The 18747-nt window shown below is 45.2% G+C and overlaps 1 protein-coding gene across 2 annotated transcripts in view; it reads left to right on the top strand.

The window, feature by feature from the left end:
* The window catches only part of Ston2 (stonin 2), a 144450-nt gene that overhangs the window by 113832 nt on the left and 11871 nt on the right, over positions 1-18747 (top strand). For both annotated transcript variants that reach the window (XM_052185297.1, XM_052185298.1), the window contains exon 5: positions 14848-16686. In XM_052185297.1, the coding sequence (XP_052041257.1) occupies positions 14848-16686 (1839 nt within the window). The remainder of the gene's footprint in view (positions 1-14847; positions 16687-18747) is intronic.

An 18747-nucleotide genomic window follows, 5' to 3' on the forward strand; every position in this document is an offset into this window, starting at 1 on the left:
TCCCTTCTATACCGGGCACTACCCAAGCACTGGTCCACATTATCTCCAGCTGTTACTGCATCCTACAAGGCATCATTTTATAAGTGGGGGGCCCTTTGGTTAAGTGGCACCAGCTTTCCTCACACATGGCCTGTTCACAGCACAAAACAGTAAGGCCCCATTCTCTTTGATGTCTCTTGTACCTCACAGAGTTTCGTGAGGTATTTGCTCTGCTGATTCAATCACGGAAACGCCCATCTGCCATCAGTTTGTCGGCTACACATATGCAGAGCTGTGTGGCTGGCAAAGGCTGGCACCGTGGACATTAAGCTATGTGGTTGGCAGAGGTTGGCACTGTGGGCATTAAGCTATGTGGTTGGCAGAGGTTGGCACTGTGGGCATTAAGCTATGTGGTTGGCAGAAGTTGGCACTGTGGGCATTAGCATCGTGGGCATATGCCTGGTTCTTGTTTGACTAGGAGATCAGTAAAGACCTCGCTTATAGATTCTGAGCTCATATTTTAGGAACACTGAAGTATTATTCATCAGTAGTAGCCTGCTATACCATCATAGGTGCACCATGCGGGTGCTGCTGCTATCTATATTGAAATCTTAGGTGCAGTAAGAGCCCTCCTGTATCGAGAAAGCTGTGCTATTTTGGTCTTACCTCACTAGGCTGGCTCCCTCTGAATGACTTAACACCTATTGCTAGCTTCAGTTCTCCGCACTGCACGTGCAGCCCATACTGGTTAGGGTGAGTCTTGCTGTTGAGCTGGTAGGCAAACGCTTCTGAGTGGATACTTAAGAGGGCATCTGCTGCTCTCTCCTGTCCTGTTCTACTCTCTAACTCTCTCATAAACCACTCAGATTCAGACAGCCTCTGCTCAGGCCACAGGGTTATGCCATAGGTTAGGGCTCCAGCCCTCTTCAGTTGAGCAGGGAATCCAAACGCTGGCAAGTCACTGTTGGTTTCCAGGATAATACTCTGAATACAGTGAAGTGAGTGAGCTTTTCTCTAACTTCTCCTATGCCAGTGTGTACTGTGACCACAGTGTAGATCAGGACTTAACTCTGCCTTCAGGGCTACCAATCTCTTAACAAGCAGGTTTGGAGTTTTCAGTCACTTTCCCAGTGATGATTTTCTAAATCTTTCTTCCAGATTATGGGGTTTTAGCCAACTGATGCCGTAGAACTCTTGTGATCTCTCTCACTGGACTCTGGGTGGTAAGAGGAATGGAAACAGGCGTTAAGCTCTTATTTACAGCTGCTTGCTTGCTTGCTTTTGTAAACTAGGAACTCCTTCTTCTCTAGAGAGCATAAATCCTTTATTGCTCATTTCCTCTTCCCCAAAGGGAAGTGTCTCTTCCTTGCTATCACTTCCAGTGGGTTTTGCCCATGGCTCTAGTGTCCCCTCCACGGGGCCAAAGTCACAGTCCTGTCCAAACAAGATTACTACTTTTTCCCTTTTTAATGACAGATAGATGTATCGTTTTCTGCATATATTGAGATGTTCTCAATATTTAACATATATTGCAATGAACATCTTTTTGTTTGTTTGTTTTTCAAGACAGGGTTTCTTTGTGTAGCCCTGGCTGTTCTGGGACTCACTCTGTAGGCTAGGCTAGACTCAAACTCAGAGATCCACTTGCCTCTGCCTCCACAGTTCTAGTATTAAAGGTGTGCACCATGCACCACCATGTCCTGGTTTATCATCTTGTATTGATTACTAAGGTTAGAAACATAAGCTGAAAAATCATCCAACTTCCTGTCTAGATGCACACCTGTTCTCTCAGCACTAGGTTTAAATCACGGGGGCAGGAGGTACTGGAAGACAGCTCAGTGGCTAAGAACATTGACTGCTTGTCTTGGTCAGGATTTCTGTTCCTGCACAAACATCATGACCAAGAAGCAAGTTGGGGAGGAAAGCTTACACTTCCACACTGCTGTTCACCACCGAAAGACTGTGATGGAAGCTTCAGTCAGGAAGGGACAATGGGTAGGAGGAGCAGGGTCCTGGAAACACCTTATTGGGCTCAGTACAGGAAGGTGGGAGCAACTCCAGAAAGAGGAGGAGAAGGAGGAAGGAAGAGGAAGAAGAAGAGGGGGAGGAGGAGGAGGGAGGAAGAGGGAGGAGGAGGAGGAAGAGGAGGAGGAGGAGGAGGAGAAGAAAGAAAGAAAGTAAGAAAGAAAGAAAGAAAGAAAGAAAGAAAGAAAGAAAGAAAGAAAAGAAAGAAAAGAAAGAAAGAAGAAAGATGTTGATGATGATTAATAGTTTAAATTCCTTTCTCACAGTTCTGGAGCCAAGAAGTCTAAAATGCAGCTGCCTGCAGGTTTGGCATCTGGTGGGGATACCAGTCTCTACCTCCAGCATAGCACCCTGACCTCTTTGGGGTTCACAAGCAGAGAGCAAAGTGCCTAGTGGCTTCCCAAAACCTTTCTGTACTTGATAGCCAAGCTCATGTGACTGACCCAGGTCTTAAAAGCTGACCTCATAAAACTGTCACACTGGGTCTTAGATTCAAACATTGCATGTCAGTGGAGTGTGTACATCCAAACCAGGCACAGGTACATTAACACCCTGTTGGTGTATAAAAGCCATGGATGTGCGCTTATATTCCCTGCTCTCCTCTGACTTGACTTTCTTCTCCAAATGTTCATGACCTCTGAGAAACTCAAAAAGGCCATAGTGCCTTTGATTAATCATGTAACACAGATGCAGAGCTGTAGACAAATTTAACATTCTTTTTAAATAAATCCTTATTTCAAGAATACTTTTGAATTACTACATCTTCCCCCCAGATAAACCTGCTTTCTAAATTTTCTGCTTTTCTGTTAAGATGTGATAACTGCCCACCTGGGTCTGACTCATTTGAGCAAAATAAGAGGAACCGCCTTTATAACCTGAAATTACTTTGACATCCAAATAGCAACTAGGAGTATTGTTAAGCAGTGCTTGATTACTGTAAATGAAGAAAAGCAAGTCCATGCATGTTATTTCATATTTCCAAACTACCGCATGAACCAGACCAGAGATGATAACTATTCCATGCTATGGAGGGCATACTGGCACAAGGGCTCTTAGCAGAGCTGAGACTAAACACAAGTCCTTCCATTCTGTGGATTTACTAAAGCCCTACCATGCTAAATCTCTAATCTAAAAGATCTCTCACCAAGATCTTCAGATCTTCCCCCAAAAGTAGTTCACAGAGTCAAAAAAAAAAAAAAAAAAAAAAAAAAACAGGATAATACCAGATACTTACATAATGGTATTTTTCATAACACACACACACACACACACACACTTCAGCTTAGGTTCACCCAGGCTGAAGGTGTTGACTTCTTTTCCCAGAAGAATCTCTGGTACAATCACAAAACTCATTCCTTTCAAACGTAGAGTTTCAGATGTGTCTTTTGTCTTGCTTAAATAATAATAGACCTGTTGTTCTCTGGCCTTGTGGAAAGCGTGAGGGAGCATCAGTTAAGAAGAGTGCTGAAGCTTGACGTGCTTTTGCCCTGTAGCCTGACGAGTCTGAGGCTTCTAACAGGAATGCCTGCTACCCATGGACCCTGCAAGCACCTCCTCATCCGTCTGAGTGACCGCTGCTAAGGAGCCTGCGTGGGAAGGAGCAGAAGCCAACTCAACTAAGCAAAAAATAATTTGTTCTAAGGACATAGTAATGTGTACAATAAACAGAAAAGCTGGACACTCTGGCTTTAGGAAATGTCAACTTATGTCACAGAATACTCCCAAATCTGGGAAATTGAAGCTGTCCATTATTTGCCTCACGCTGCTGTCAGTCAGCATTCTAGAGAGGACTTGAGCGCTCGTTGTGGGAGAGGGTCAGCTGGTCCCCTTGGGGAATTGCTCACGGAGCCTGTCAGAGTCAGTTGACTGGCTGTCCCTTCTCTTCTGTCCCCTAAAAGATCACTCACACAATAGGGCTCAAGGGTCTCAAATGCTGGAAAAACATTAAATATACCCCCAAATATAAATAAACCCAAATGTACAAGTATTTATCAAATTTCTACTTGTAGTACATAATTTCAATTCTTAATAAGAGTATATCACAGGACCATACTCACAGTCAGATGGACCCAGAGCATGGATAGAGATGGAAAGAAATCCTGGCCCTTTTTGGCATCTGTAGTGAGAACTTTGGCTTCTTTAAAAACAAAAACACAGAAATAGGAATGTGCTTTCATTTTAATCCCGAGTGTGAGATGTAGGACTGCTTCAGATCGTCCACAGCAGCTGACTGTGATTTGCCTCACCAAGGAGGGTGATTTTGCCAGTGGCATAAAGTTTATGTGATTGTGGGACATTTGGAACTCCGGGGACTTTTCAGAGGCTATATTGATGCTAGGCCCCAAGAGGCTGTTGGGCTGTTGTTTGGTTGCTGCTGGTCTCATGTGTGAAGAAAAAGAAGAAATTAGATATCCTAACAAGGAAGATCAAACTTGCCCCAAGGAACTCAGTGGCCCTGATCAGCAGGAAGTGGTATGCTGATCATTTGCCCCCTTTCCTTTCTGTTCTTTTTTCTTTGCTGTCTAGTGTTACAGGGTTGAGGGGACGGGGAAAGGTGGAGAAGGATGGAAAGAAAAAGAACCCACAAAGTAGCCAAAGCTCAGCTACGGTGTCCCAAGTATGGCTGAACAGCTTGTTAGTTATGTTGTTGTTGTTCTGGTTCTAACTTTTTATTGATTCTTTGTGAATTCACATCACACACACCCCATCCTGCTCATCTCGTTACACCCTCATATCCTCCCTTCACTCTTGCAACCCCCCACCCCAAAATAACACCACAACAACAAGCACAAACAAGCATAGAAAGCATCTCATCATGGAAGCTGTGGTGGGTCACAGTGCGTCTGTCTCTCTGTCCACACATCTTCACGTGCAAATGCTTATTGCAATGAGTCATTGGTCTGGTTCGAGATCTTTGGCTTCTGTGACGTCATCAATATCGGATCCTCACGGGGACTCCTCCCGCTTATCCTGTTATTGCTCTGTGTCATGGAGAGCCTGTGGCTTTGAAACAGCAGCACCAGCCTCTTTCACAGGTTCCAACTGTTCTCAGATGATACAGATTTTGGGGTGGGCCAGTTCAGAGCCCCAGATCTGAGCCAGAGTGACAGCTGAGCCCACTAGGAAAGTCAGCCCCTGGCTCTCCCTTAGCAGGGCGAGCTCTGCTCTAGCTAGACCACCCACCCAGTGCCCCCATTAGCAGGATGTAGGGTCAGCTCTCCTGCTTTCGTGCCCCTAGGGACCAGCTCTCCCACACCCACGCCACTGGACAGTAATGAAGTTATAACCAAAGGAGTAGGAAAGGGGTGCAGAGCAAGCAAAGCTATCCCCCTCCCCCAACACACACATTCATATTGCTCTTGGCCTTAATGCGGCCTGTCTCTGCACCTTGCAGGAACTGTAGGACTTTACTGAGAAAGCAACAATAACAACCTGTTATTGTTGAACATCAGATTTAAAAATCTGACTCAAAGGATACTTTCTATAAAGCTAGTGATGCCCCAGTGTGGGTTATAATCCCATGGGCATGCTTTCTCGCCACTGCTAGAGATTCAGTAAATTCATTAGACAGCAGGTATGTAGCCAAGAGGTATAAGAAAACGCCATGCTGTGACCATGGCACAGGACCCTGGCAACAGAAAAAGCAAAACAAGAAACAAAAGTAAAAGAAAAACAAGAAAAAGCAAACAAACAAAAAAGAAACAAAAGTGAAAGCCTTTCCCCACCACACTGCAGTGAGTCGTGCAGTGCCCCTTGACCCTCGTACTTCACCGGTTTAGGGACTTCACGTCTGGACCGTTTACCCTTACCCATTGCAGCCTCCTAGGACCTCGGGGGCAATGGACAGCTAGGTGCTTTGTCTTGTCCAAAGTGTGTTTGTGACTTTAACGTTACATAATGCCATAAGTTCTGGTCCTTTGTTGACAGTGGCTTCTTGGGTATCTGGTTATCTAAGTACAGACACTTGTGCTCTACAGAACCATTTTTGAGGTTTTATTCTTAATACTTATAGAACGATTTGGGCCTATGGAATCTTTCTCTTCCATTCTCCTCCTCCTGTTTGATTAATAATAATATAATTTAAAAGGAGCTTTCTTCCCTATTTCCTCCACTTCTTCTTCAAGAATTGTGAGGCGTCCCCCACCGACTGCACCCCTACACAAGAATACTGAAGTAATTAGACACATACATTTCCTATTACAATAACATCTACAAGCTACAGGCTAGAGATACTCTCTGTGTCTCTGCCTCCCTCCTTCTTCTCCTCACTCCCTCCTCCAAAACTGGCCTTATACGGATGCTGGGAACCTCAATAAGAATAATAAGCACTCCTTACCACTGAGCCACCTGTCCAGCTCCCATCTGCCTAACATTTTTTAGATAAGGCCACACGTCAACCTTGAAGTTAAGTGATTTGACTAGACTGACTGGCCCCTGAGAGCCAGGGATCTCCTGTCTCTGCGTCTCCAATACTGAAATTTTAAGCATCTACTGCTGAGCCCTGCTTTTGTTTTTTTTTTTTTTTTTTTTTACTTTTTATTGGTTCTTTGTGAATGTTACATCATTCATCCCAGCCCCACTCATCTCCCTGCCCCCTTGGTATCCACCCTCCACCCTTGTAACTCCCACCACCACCACAAAAGAAAATAAAATAGATAGGATAAAACAAAACCAAAAAAATCCTTATCCTGGAAGCTGTGTCTATCACAGTGTGTCACACAGTATACTCTTTTGTCCACACACGACTTTACTTGCAGATCTGCATTGCAATGAGTCACAGGTCTGGTTTGAGGCCTCTCTGGCTCCTGCTACACCATCAATACTGGATCCTCACCAGGTCTCCTCTCAGATCTCCTGCTGCCCTGTGTCATGGAGATCCTGCAGCTTTGGATCCGCAGAATTGGCCTCTTCACATGCTGCAGCAGTTCACAGATGGGGTAGATGTTGGGATGGGCCAACTCAAAACCTGGATCTGGGCCTGTGTAGTAGCCGAGTCAGTCAGTCCCCCAGCTCTCTCAACCCACTCCTTCAAGGACTGCTCTCCAGCACTGCCTGTTAGCTCACCCAATGCCACAGCCATCAAGGGGCAGGGCCAGCTCTCCGGCTCTCACATCCTCAGGCTGGCTTACATGCCCCCACGCCACCAGGGCCAGCTCTACTGTGCTGCTCAGGCAAGGGGCAGGGCCAGTTCTCCATGACTTAGAGAGTACCACACATTTTATGTGGATGCTAGAAATTCAAACTCAGCCTCATGTTTGCCTTGGTATTTTACCTACTGTACCATTTCCCCAGCCCCATGGGCCAGACATTTTTTTTTTTCATTTGTTTTTGTTTTTTGAGACAGGGTCTCTCTCTCCATGGCCCTGACTGTCTTGGAATTCACTAGGTAGACCAGGCTGGCCTTGAACTCATAGATAGCCACCTGCCTCTGCCCTTCTGAGTGCTGGAATTAAAGGCATGCACTACCATGCCAGGCCAGGCCAGCCATTCTTAAATTCATTGTCCTTAGTAAAACTCTTGAAAGTAGCCACATTATTGGTTGATGCTGGAGTTTATGGAGGACTGAGGAACATTCCCAGGATGGCTCAAAGTTGTCAGTAGAGCCCAATATGGGCTCAAGAACTCAGTCAGGCATTAGTATAAATCCCCCTTTAGATAGCCTTTCCCTTGTGACCTGTTTTCACCCAGGAGACCCTTGTATATATCTACTGCATGTGGTAGCAAGTCAGGGCCCATTGAATTGTTAAAAATTGTTTATTCTTTCTCTAAGATACTGTCTTGATATGTTCTCAAGTTTACCTTTTTGAAAGGTTTATTTATTATTTTATGTATGAGTGTTTTGCCTGCATGTATGTTTGTATATCACATGCGTGTCTGATGCTCTAAGAGGTCAAAAGTAGGCATCAGAGTCCCTGAAACTGGAGTTGTGACCGTTGTGAACTGCCATGTGAGTACTAAGAAATAAACCCAGGTCCTCTGCAGGAGCAGAAAATGCTCTTTAATCACTGAGTCATCAGCCTAGCCCCTATTATTTTTATTGCCACTTTCTATAAGATTGTCTCTTCTGATCTTGGTAAAAGAGAGTTTGACAAACAAATTATGCAATCCAAATCCATTTGAAAAGAATGGCCTGTTGCATACGTGAGATGTTTGGTTATTTTGTTGTTGCCAATATTGTTCGAAAACCAACTTGAGGAGAAGTGAGTTCTGTAACACAGGAGACAATCTGTAGCCTTGTCTTTCCAGCTTACAGGACGTACAGCCAACCTTCTTATCGGTGATATTGGGCCTCCACCAAGACTTCTGGAATTTCTTTACAAAACTATATTATAGCTTAACAAGGTCAGTAAGTGGAAATTATCAAGCCTCAGGATGTCCGTTCTCTCATCCCTAGGCATGCATGCACACGCATGTGACTCCATGTAAGAGCTCCCAGCTCTGCTTACTGTCCTTCCCACCACATCCCAGCAAAGTAACAGAATTAACTTTGATCAATCAAAATTCCCATCACTAAGGCTTAACCAATGAAAATATACATAGAAGAACTACATGTGAAGGCTGGGGTAAGGAGTTAATGGTGACATGCTTGCCAGGCAAGCATGAGGACCCGATGGCTACCCACACTTGTGTTGGATGGACGGATGCATGGATGCCAGCATGGTGGCACACACTTGTAATCCCAGTGCTGGGGACCTGGAGACAGGCAGATCCTGGGATTGGCTGGCCAGTCAGCCTTGCCTACCTGGTGAGCTCCCGGCCAGTGAAAGACTATTTCAAGAAAACAAGGGGGGATTGCACTTGGGTGATGGCTGAGATTGACCCCGTCTTCCACATGCACACACATAAGAAGCACTAGCTATGAAAAGGTTGGTAAGCACCAGCTCTTCAGGGGCATATACTGGTGATAGAACATTAGTGGGCTTAGGGTAAACCTGTACATGAGCGAGTCCTGTGTTATGGGCAAAGGTTCTGATGAGACTTGAAATCGTCATTTCATTCAGGTTTGGAGAACAAGGTCTAACCTCATAACCCAGGCTATCTCCCAGGCTATCTCCAAGCTCTTGGTGGTTTGACATTTGGTCAATGTGACATCCTCCTTGAGGGTTAGCTTGGTTTTCATTGCTTGCTCACATAACCAGGGGGATGAAGCCGGTGGTTGCTCCAATCCTCTGTACATGTGTTCTTTTTCTGTAATGTAACTGCTGTATGTAATTCACAGGTTGCGAAGGTGATAGTATAGTCTTAAATCCTGTGTGTACAAATGCTGGCTGAGCAATCCCAGGATTTATAATTGTCTTATGATTTCACTAAACTTAATTTTACCTGCTTACTCAAGAGAGAAGATACTATTAGAAATCGATACCACTGAACAATGTAAAGTCAGGATTCAGTTCTTTTAGTGTATACCGATTGGCCCTAGACTTGACTCACTTCCTGGAGCTTACCTCGGGTATCTAGAAATTCCTTGGAGTTCACAGATGCCCTGGGTTGCTACTGACACACATTCACCTTCACGTGGTAAAGAGGAGAGGGCCTGAGGGGGTGTAAGCACATGAGTGAGACTTGTTTGCAGACAGAGCATTCAATGCTGATGATTCACCTGCTCCGCTCATGGGCACCACAGTCAGGCAGCTGCTTCTGGGGATCCATCAGTGCTCTTCCAGGAAATGGTTTGCCTGGGTCCCAGTGCTGGTAGCTTCTGGGCATAAGAACTGTCTTCATTCCGCCAAGATGGAGGCTCTTTACCTCCTGTACGCTATACATTACCCCTTACAGTGTCTTCTCTGAAGTTCTCAATCCACAAAGCATGGTCCACTTATTCAGAATCTTTTACTCCTGTCTGTGATCCCCTACTGGGCAACTAAAATTGGTCCTATCAGCTATAGCAAGATGTTATAGCATGTCTCTGTGAACTAGAAAATGGACTTTATCTAAGATAGTAGGAGAAACTTAGAAAAGAAAATGCATATTAAGCCAGGGAACTAGTATGACCAGATTGAAGTTTACTTGTTAGAGGACAAGACAAAAAGATATGGAAATTGAGTATTGGATCATTATGGAAAACAGATCAAACAGAGGCTAAAGTTTGGAACTCAAGAGAAAAGACCAATCCCTGGCCATATGTAAGGATATGTACGCATTAGCAACTTGCTAGAATATTCCTGACCCATTGACAGACTTCAAAATCCGATGCCTGGTCAGCCAGTCTTAATAAGCAAAGAGAGAAACTGACAGGAAACCTGTGCAGAGCTGGCTCCTGTTTCTCCCAGTAAATTCAATGGGCATCTGCAAATAGATTTTCTGCATGATGGTAGAAATTACATTAATGAATTAGGTTAACAGCTGGGGGTGGCAAGATGTCTACTGTGTTCCAAATATAGACACTGTTAGTTCCCTGCACTCTCCACAGGCCTTATTTCCGCTTGGTCCCCAATGGGTCACTTCATCTTGTATAATCTTAATCTGGAAAGAATTCACTGCTTCCCTTTAGTTGGTGTCAGTAAAGATATTGGGAACCTCTTGGACCTTAGCAACCCTCCTGTAGTTCATACAGATAGGGAATCAGTCTTTCAATATGACCCTGCTTTAGCAGTCATTGAAATCATATTATACCAAAAGCAATTTTGAAGTAGCTAGTGGGAGAGTAATTAAACCAAATGCTGACTTAAAAAAAATAAATGGGGGCCTGGAGAGATGGCTTAGCGGTTAAGAGCACTGACTACTCCTCCAAAGGTCCTGAGTTCAAATCCCAGCAACCACATGGTGGCTCACAACCATCTGTAATGAGATCCTATGCCCTCTTCTGGTGTGTCTGAAGATAGCTGCAGTGTACTTACATATAATAAAGAAATAAATCTTTAAAAAATAAAATAAAATAAATGGAGTTGTGGGTGATAGTTAAATTTATATCCAAGAATATATTAGCTTTAGACTGGGGGGGGAGGGGGACTAACTGTGGCTTGTTCAACACAGGCTGTAGCCAAGCTGCCTCTTCTCTGTGAGGTCTACAGCCTAACTGCCACCCCCATCTCGCCTCAGGAGCACCGGCATTACAGGCGCGTGCTACTGAACTTGGGGCCTCAGAATTTGAACTCAGACCCCCACACTTGTGCAGCAGACAGATTACTCGATGAGCCATCTTGAGTTTTTATATAAGCATTATCATATTGTTGTTTTGAGGTTTTTGTTTTTGTTATTTTTTAATCTTGCTTTTATTTCATGAAACATCCGCCTTCAAGGGTTATGAAACATCACACCTTACCTAATGTTTTCAGACACATAGTTACTTTTTAAATGAAAAATATTCTTCCGTTAGTAATGGAAGAGCAGCCACTGACTGTCATGCTCTTGGCTTATCAGGGAGGAATTGATATTTTCTTAAATCCATGGAAGGAAAACTGAGACACTTGCATTGACCTCGCATAGAGCATTGTTTCCATGGTGACGTGGCCTTCCATTTTAAGGGTTCAGCAGTTTACAGAATCTTTTTCTGTTGTTGAAATGTTTATTGTTTATAGTTTTTCAGTCATCTAAACATTGCCATGATAAACATCCCCTCTGTACATTGTGACAAACTTGGCTTGTTAGTCTCTCGGGTGAATTCATGTAAGAATTCTTGAGTCATTTAATAAAAAAAAAAGGGTGTGTGTGTGTGTGTGTGTGTGTGTGTGTGTGTGTGTGTGTGTGTTGAGGGCTACAGATGGAGCCCAGTGGTAGTATGTCTAGCATGAATGAGAATTTGAGTTCATTTCTCAGCACTAAAATAAATTGTGGGCTGGAGAGATGGCTCAGAGGTTAAGAGCACTGACTGCTCTTCTGGAGGTCCTGAATTCAAATCCCAGCAACTACATGGTGGCTCACAACCATCTGTAATGAGATCAGATGCCCCCTTCTGGTGTGTCTGAAGACAGCTACAGTGTACTTACATAAAATAAATCTTTGAAAAAATAAAAATAAAAAAAATAACTTGCACATTAAGTCTAATGCTTCAGTTCCTAACATCTAGAACTTTAAATAACTTGGTTTTGAAGAGGAATTTATTATAAGAAAATAATCTTCAATAGAGACAAAAGCCCTTTCTTCTCCCGCCCCCTCTTTTCATTTTAACTTTTGTCTCAGGAGATGAAGAGGACTATTTTGGGGACAAGGTTTCCAACAGAAGGGAATCTCTTGGCAAGAGTATAAACAGCTTTGGCAGAAAGCCACCCTCCAAAGGGACAGGACTCAGCTTGTCTTTAGCCAGTGAGTAAGGATGGGCTCAAAGCAGAAGGGATGTCCCTGGGCACAGCGATGGCCAGCAGGGGACTGTGTAGGTGGAGATGCTGCTTCACAGGGAGCAGCCACATTGCCACTCCTGTGAGTTAGGAAACTGCTTCAAAGAAGTTCCCATTGTCTCTTACAGGAAGCCACAATGTTCCCCTTATCCTTCATTAGAAACAGTCATGATTAATAAATGCATAGGGTAAGCTTAGGTTGTTCCTTCCCTGACTCCCTCTCCCCCCAGTAAATAAACCAATTCTATGTCTACCAAAGTGCATCTGAAGGAGAGGCTCTGCAGTGTACATATACAGGGAGTGTTTTCTGCTCGTTATATTCTGGGACAGCTCTGGCTAGGTGTGTATGCATACCATAGTTGTCTTGCCTTTTCAAAAAGAGAAATGGTAGGTGTGTGTGTGTGTGTCCCTAAGTACTGTTCATCTTTTATTTTATTATATGTATTTATAGTGAGAGTTCTGAGATTTGAACTCAGATATTTGAGCTTACAAGGCTCTGTTACTGAGACCTTCCCCAGCTTAAAAAAATACCCCCTCGCCCCCCAAGACAGGACCTTTCCTTGTAGTCCTGGCTCGCTGGAGTCACAGATATGTGCCGCCATGCCTGGCTTTCAAATGACCCTTTCAAGTAAGGAAATTGCTATCAGCTTGAATAGATTTCTTGGAAGAATGGAGAACAAGTCAGCCATCCCTTCCACATGTAATTATGTGTGCAGTTGTGTGCAGCATTGCTGGTTCAGTGCGGTTGGATGTCATATGCATGAAGGATTAGTGAGACAGTCATAAAGCTCAGTGTCTGTTTCTAGTTGATCCCAAATCCCAAATGACTGGCATCACACACACACACACACACACACACACACACACACCTAGAAAAATAGAGCTACACCATATCAAAGCTTCTTCCCTCATCCAGGCAGTAAACAGATAAGTATTTGCTAAAAAGCCTGTGGCCCGCTTCCCTTCCCACAACTTCTTTATACACTTAGGGACTTATATGCTACACAAGTTTGGATCATTCTCTTATTAAAACCCAAATCTTTTATTTCCTTCCTCTAAGGCCCTGTTAGGGAAGAATTTTTTTTTAATGACCTCTGAAAACTAGACATGGAAATTTTAGAGAAAATATAGAGATTATATCAGGAGCACTTCCTCATTACTACAAACTTGGAACCATTGCAATGGCTAGGTATTATTATTCCACTGGGTGCTTAAGTAAACTTACATCACCAGTTTACTTCACTAAGGCAGTGGGGACCAGGCAAATGGAGCCTAAACTTGAAGCAGAATAAGTCTCACGTACTAGCCAACTTTACTCAGAGCATCAGACAATTTATACTCTGAGGGTTAAGAAAGGTCACATGAGTAAAGTTCTCATGAGTACAAGCAGTGTATAATCATAAGAACAAGATGCATATGGCAGAAATATGTTTTCCCATAGATGCAAATGACTAACAACAGCTGAAGAAACTCCCTCCTATCTGCTACACCTGGGGGAGCATAAATACACACACAGCCCAAGAACAATTCAATATTTTGGAAGAACTGAGGTCATAAGACTCTTATCTTGTTTTCTTGGAGTTTCCTCACCAAGCACTCAGAATTTCCCTCACATGACTCTGTTTTTTGTACCATGCGTGGACGATCACCAAAGTGTTTGTGTGTATGAGTTTATTACATGCACATTAAGGGCACTCACTGTCTTAGTCAGAGTTTCTATTCCTGCACAAACATCATGACCAAGAAGCAAGTTGGGGAGGAAAGGGTTTGTTCATCTTATACTTCCACACTGCTGTTCATCGCCAAAGGAAGTCAAGACTCAGGAGCTGATGCAATGGCCATGGGGGGATGCTACTTACTGGCTTGCTTCCCCTGGCTTGCTCAGCTTGCTTTCTTATAGAACCCAAGGCCACCAGTCCAGGGATGGCACCACCCACAATGGACTGGCCCCTCCCACCCTTGATCACTAATTGAGAAAATGCCCCACAGCTGGTCTCATGGAGGTATTTCCTCACCTAAAGCTCCTCCTTTCTCTGTGGAGTTTCCTAACTCCAGCTTGTGTCAAGTTGACACAGAAAACCAGCCAGTACACTCACATTTTATCATCCATACTTATTGATCATGTCTAGGCCATAATTATTTTAAGGATAAGTAGTTATCATATTATGACTGATAGAATCTAGGGAATTTTTTTAAGAATATAGTTATTCTTTAAAGAGTCTGTTTGTATCATTTCACATAGAAGAGTCATTTCAATGGTTTTTTTTCCCATTTCAATGTTTCTAAATTAAGGACACACACCTTAGAGCTACGTGCAGAAACCGTCTGTTTCACGTAATAGTGCATCTGCTTTGACAAAGCCATTATGGCTCCCCTAGTATGCCACTTGCAAAATCATGAGACTTGTGTGCAGACAAGGAACTATGCGCTCAAGACACGTAATGCAGTGCTTTGGGAAATCAGTGGGTTGGAGGTAAAATTCTAGAAACCTTTGCCTCCCCTGTTTCAATTTCCCGTAACTCTCAGGTCCTCCAGGGAAGCTCCTCATGTCTTTTCCTCTTCCTTTCAGACAATTCCTCTTCCCTCCAGGAAGATGAAGAAGTAGAAATGGAGGCCGTCGGTTGGTGGGCAGGCAGCCCAGCCGTGAACGGGCATCCCTCCGCTCCACCAGGAACCACAGCTCGGTTCCCCAGCTGGGTCACTTTTGAAGACAATGACGTCAGCTGCCCTTCACCGCCAGTCCCCTCTCCGAAGAAGCCAAATTCCCCATCTGTTGCAACTGCCATCCCAGATGTTCCTTTCAACTCAACTGGGTCATTTAAGAGGGACCGTCCCAAGAGCACGTTGATGAACTTATCCAAAGTTCAAAAGCTGGACATTTCCTCCTTAAACCGTCCACCGTCTGTAATCGAGGCCCCGCCCTGGAGGGCCACCAATCCTTTCCTGAATGAGACTCTGCAGGACGTTCAACCCTCGCCCATCAACCCGTTCAGTGCTTTCTTTGAAGAGCAGGAACGGCGCTCACAAAACAGTTCCATTTCCAGTACCACCTGCAAAAGCCAAAGAGACTCTCTGATTGTCATCTACCAGGATGCCATCAGCTTTGACGATTCAGGCAAAAGCCAGCCCCACCCCGATGCTATTGAAAAGCTCAAGCAACTCCAAATCGACGATCCTGATCCTGTTGGCAACACAGCCCTGCCCGACGACGACCCCGCCGCCTCAGTTGAACTGGATGCTCCCTCGTCTGCCTCAGCACACTCTCGGCACAGGGATGGATGGCCAATGATGCTGAGAATCCCGGAGAAGAAAAACATCATGTCCTCCAGGCACTGGGGACCGATCTACATCAAACTGACAGACAGCGGTTACCTGCAGCTGTATTACGAGCAAGGCCTAGAAAAGCCATTCCGGGAATTCAAGCTGGAGATCTGCCACGAGGTGTCGGAACCCCGGCTCCAAAACTATGACGAGAACGGGAGGATCCACAGCTTGAGGATAGACCGGGTCACTTACAAGGAGAAGAAGAAATACCAGCCCAAACCTGCTGTGGCCCATGCAGCTGAACGGGAACAGGTAATTAAACTGGGCACCACCAACTACGACGACTTCCTGAGCTTCATCCACGCAGTCCAGGACCGTCTCATGGATTTACCAGTGCTGTCAATGGACCTGAGCACGGTCGGCTTAAACTACCTCGAAGAGGAGATCACGGTGGATGTCAGAGATGAATTCTCTGGCACAGTAAGCAAAGGAGACAACCAGATCCTACAGCACCATGTCTTGACACGGATCCACATACTGAGTTTCCTGTCTGGGCTCGCTGAGTGCCGCTTGGGCCTCAATGACATCCTTATCAAAGGGAACGAAATCGTCTCCCGGCAGGACATCATGCCCACCACCACCACCAAGTGGATCAGGCTCCATGAGTGCCGATTCCACGGGTGCGTGGACGAGGACGTGTTTACCAGTTCCCGGGTTATCCTGTTCAACCCTTTGGATGCTTGCCGGTTTGAGCTAATGCGGTTTAGGACAGTGTTTGCCGAGAAGACCTTGCCCTTCACACTCAGGACAGCGGCGAGCATTAATGGGGCGGAAGTGGAGGTGCAGAGCTGGCTGAGGATGTCTCCCGGCTTCTCTTCTAACCGCGACCCTCTCACTCAGGTTCCCTGTGAGAACGTAATGGTCCGCTACCCAGTGCCCAGTGAGTGGGTGAAAAACTTCCGCAGGGAAAGCGTTCTAGGGGAAAAGTCTTTGAAAGCCAAAGTGAACCGGGGGGCAAGTTTTGGCTCTGCAGGTGTCTCTGGCTCTGAGCCCGTCATGAGAGTAACTCTGGGAACAGCCAAGTATGAGCACGCCTTCAACTCCATTGTGTGGAGGATAAACCGGCTGCCAGACAAGAACTCAGGTAAGTAGGGATTCTCAACTCTGGATGCAACCCCTGAGACTGCTTAAGAGGTGGCGTCCACCTTCTGTAGCCCGATAGGCCTGTGTGTAGCATTGGGTTATGTTGGTGGTAGGGAGGGGGGGGACAAAAGGAGACTAGAAAAGTCTCTGTATAGTAATAACCTGTTCCCGGCCTTACCATTCTCATCTCCTGAGCAGCTAAATAGCTATCCAGGGCAGCTTCTGAAGTGCATGCGTGTGTTCGTGTTCCTGTGTGGTGTGTGTATGTGTGTACAAATGTACGTGTGGAGACTGGAGACGATCATCAGAATCATCCCTAGTGTGCTGGCCACCCTGTTTGAGAAAAAGATTCTCTCCGCTGGCCTGGAACTCAGTTTGCCAATTCGGCTCAATTGCCTGCCCAGTAAGGAAGTGATCTACTTGTCTTTCTTCCCCTCCTCGTGGTTTGTGTGTTTTGTTGTTTTAATTATTTTACTATTTTATGTGTGGGCTTTTGGGCTGTGTGTATGTCTGTGGACTGTGTGCATGCATTGCCTGCAACAGCCAGAAGCTGGTTTCAGATCCCATGGAACTGAAATTACAGAGGCTTGTGGCTCATCATGTGGGCGGTGGGAATCGAACCCAGGTTCTCTGCCAGAGCAGCCTCTGAGCCATGGCTCTAACCCATCCCAGCCCCGGGATTACCTGCAGGCACCATCACCTGACATCGCATTCAGGTCCTTGTGTAAGCATCTTGTTGAACCATCAACAAGTTCTGTTGAAGTTTTGTACTTCTAGAACTCATTGAAGTATCAGTGCTAGAAGCAATTATTAGTATTAGCGCTAGAGGCAATTCATTCCCAGATCCCAGAGCGTGTGGGTTCTGAAGAGGAATCTTTCTGACCATCCCCTTAATGATTGTGAAAGAGCCGGTGTATATCCAGTCATATGCACAGGATACGTGAGAACCGAGCCTTCCGCAGCCAGCTACTGTCGGTCATAATATCTCAGACCCAGAGTTTGGTTTGGGGACTCATGATGGAAAAGAGATTAAATAGCCAGGACATGAAGGTCCAGAGGGCTGAGGTTCCAGCAGACGGAAGTAAAGAGTGTTTGATTTAAACAAACAGACTCCCCAGCCCAGCTGTCCTGCTCACAGCCAGAGGTTGTGCTACTGTGTCTGGGGGAGTTCAGAAGGGAGTTACTTACTAGCAAGCCTTCCTAACTGACAAAACAAGGCAGCAGTAACAGCTTTATTTTTGGAGTATGTCGGAGTGACCTCAGTGACCCGCAAAAAGCCTGTGATCCCACAAGCCCTTAAACCACTTCTCCTGTCTGCAATAAACCATGCCCATCTGTTAAGGAAAGTGGATTAGCTAGTTAGAGAAAAAGGAGAAAAAAAAATATTGGCTTGGAAACTGCCTGTGCCTTCTTACACTACCACTGCTAAAGCATCGTTGTGTATTCTTGTGTTCTGCTACAAGTGTGGATTGGTTGCATTAGCCTATCATGAGTGGAATTTGATGAGATAATAAGAATCTACTCAACTCCCGAGACTGCCCTGGAGTAGGCAAACACCCGGCCTTCTGTGTCAGACACTGGGTGTGGCGATGCAAGCCAAAGAGACAGTCAGACCTCCGTGCTGGCGGCTGGGGCGGCCACCCTCTGCTTCTACACTGGTTTTTAAAACAGTCTTCCACCCTGCTGGAGCTTTCTCCATTCTCGCGAGCTCAGCACTGAGTTCTCCCGTGCTGCCTTGGCCACTGGGGCCCATCTCACCTGACAATGGAAGTGAGAAGCCCTGAATTCTCCCTGGCACAAAAGCCCCAGGAAGAGAAAACTGAAAGAACTGGGCTTTCATGCTGGGACCTTAGATGAGAGGCTAAGACCTGTTGGATAACATACCTCACCTGAAGTCGCAAAAGCACATCCAAAGGTCTCTGCTTAACACCACAGGTCCTCTTTATAGATGAAGCTGAAGAGATGCACACCTCAAATAATCTGCACCCTGGAAACAAAGATTTGTAGTTTCCCAATGTGTGCATATAATCTCGAAGTGACTTAAAATACTCAAAAGTACTGT

The sequence above is a fragment of the Apodemus sylvaticus genome, chromosome 6 (assembly GCF_947179515.1).
Source record: "Apodemus sylvaticus chromosome 6, mApoSyl1.1, whole genome shotgun sequence".
In the NCBI taxonomy this organism is placed as follows: Eukaryota; Metazoa; Chordata; class Mammalia; order Rodentia; family Muridae; genus Apodemus; species Apodemus sylvaticus.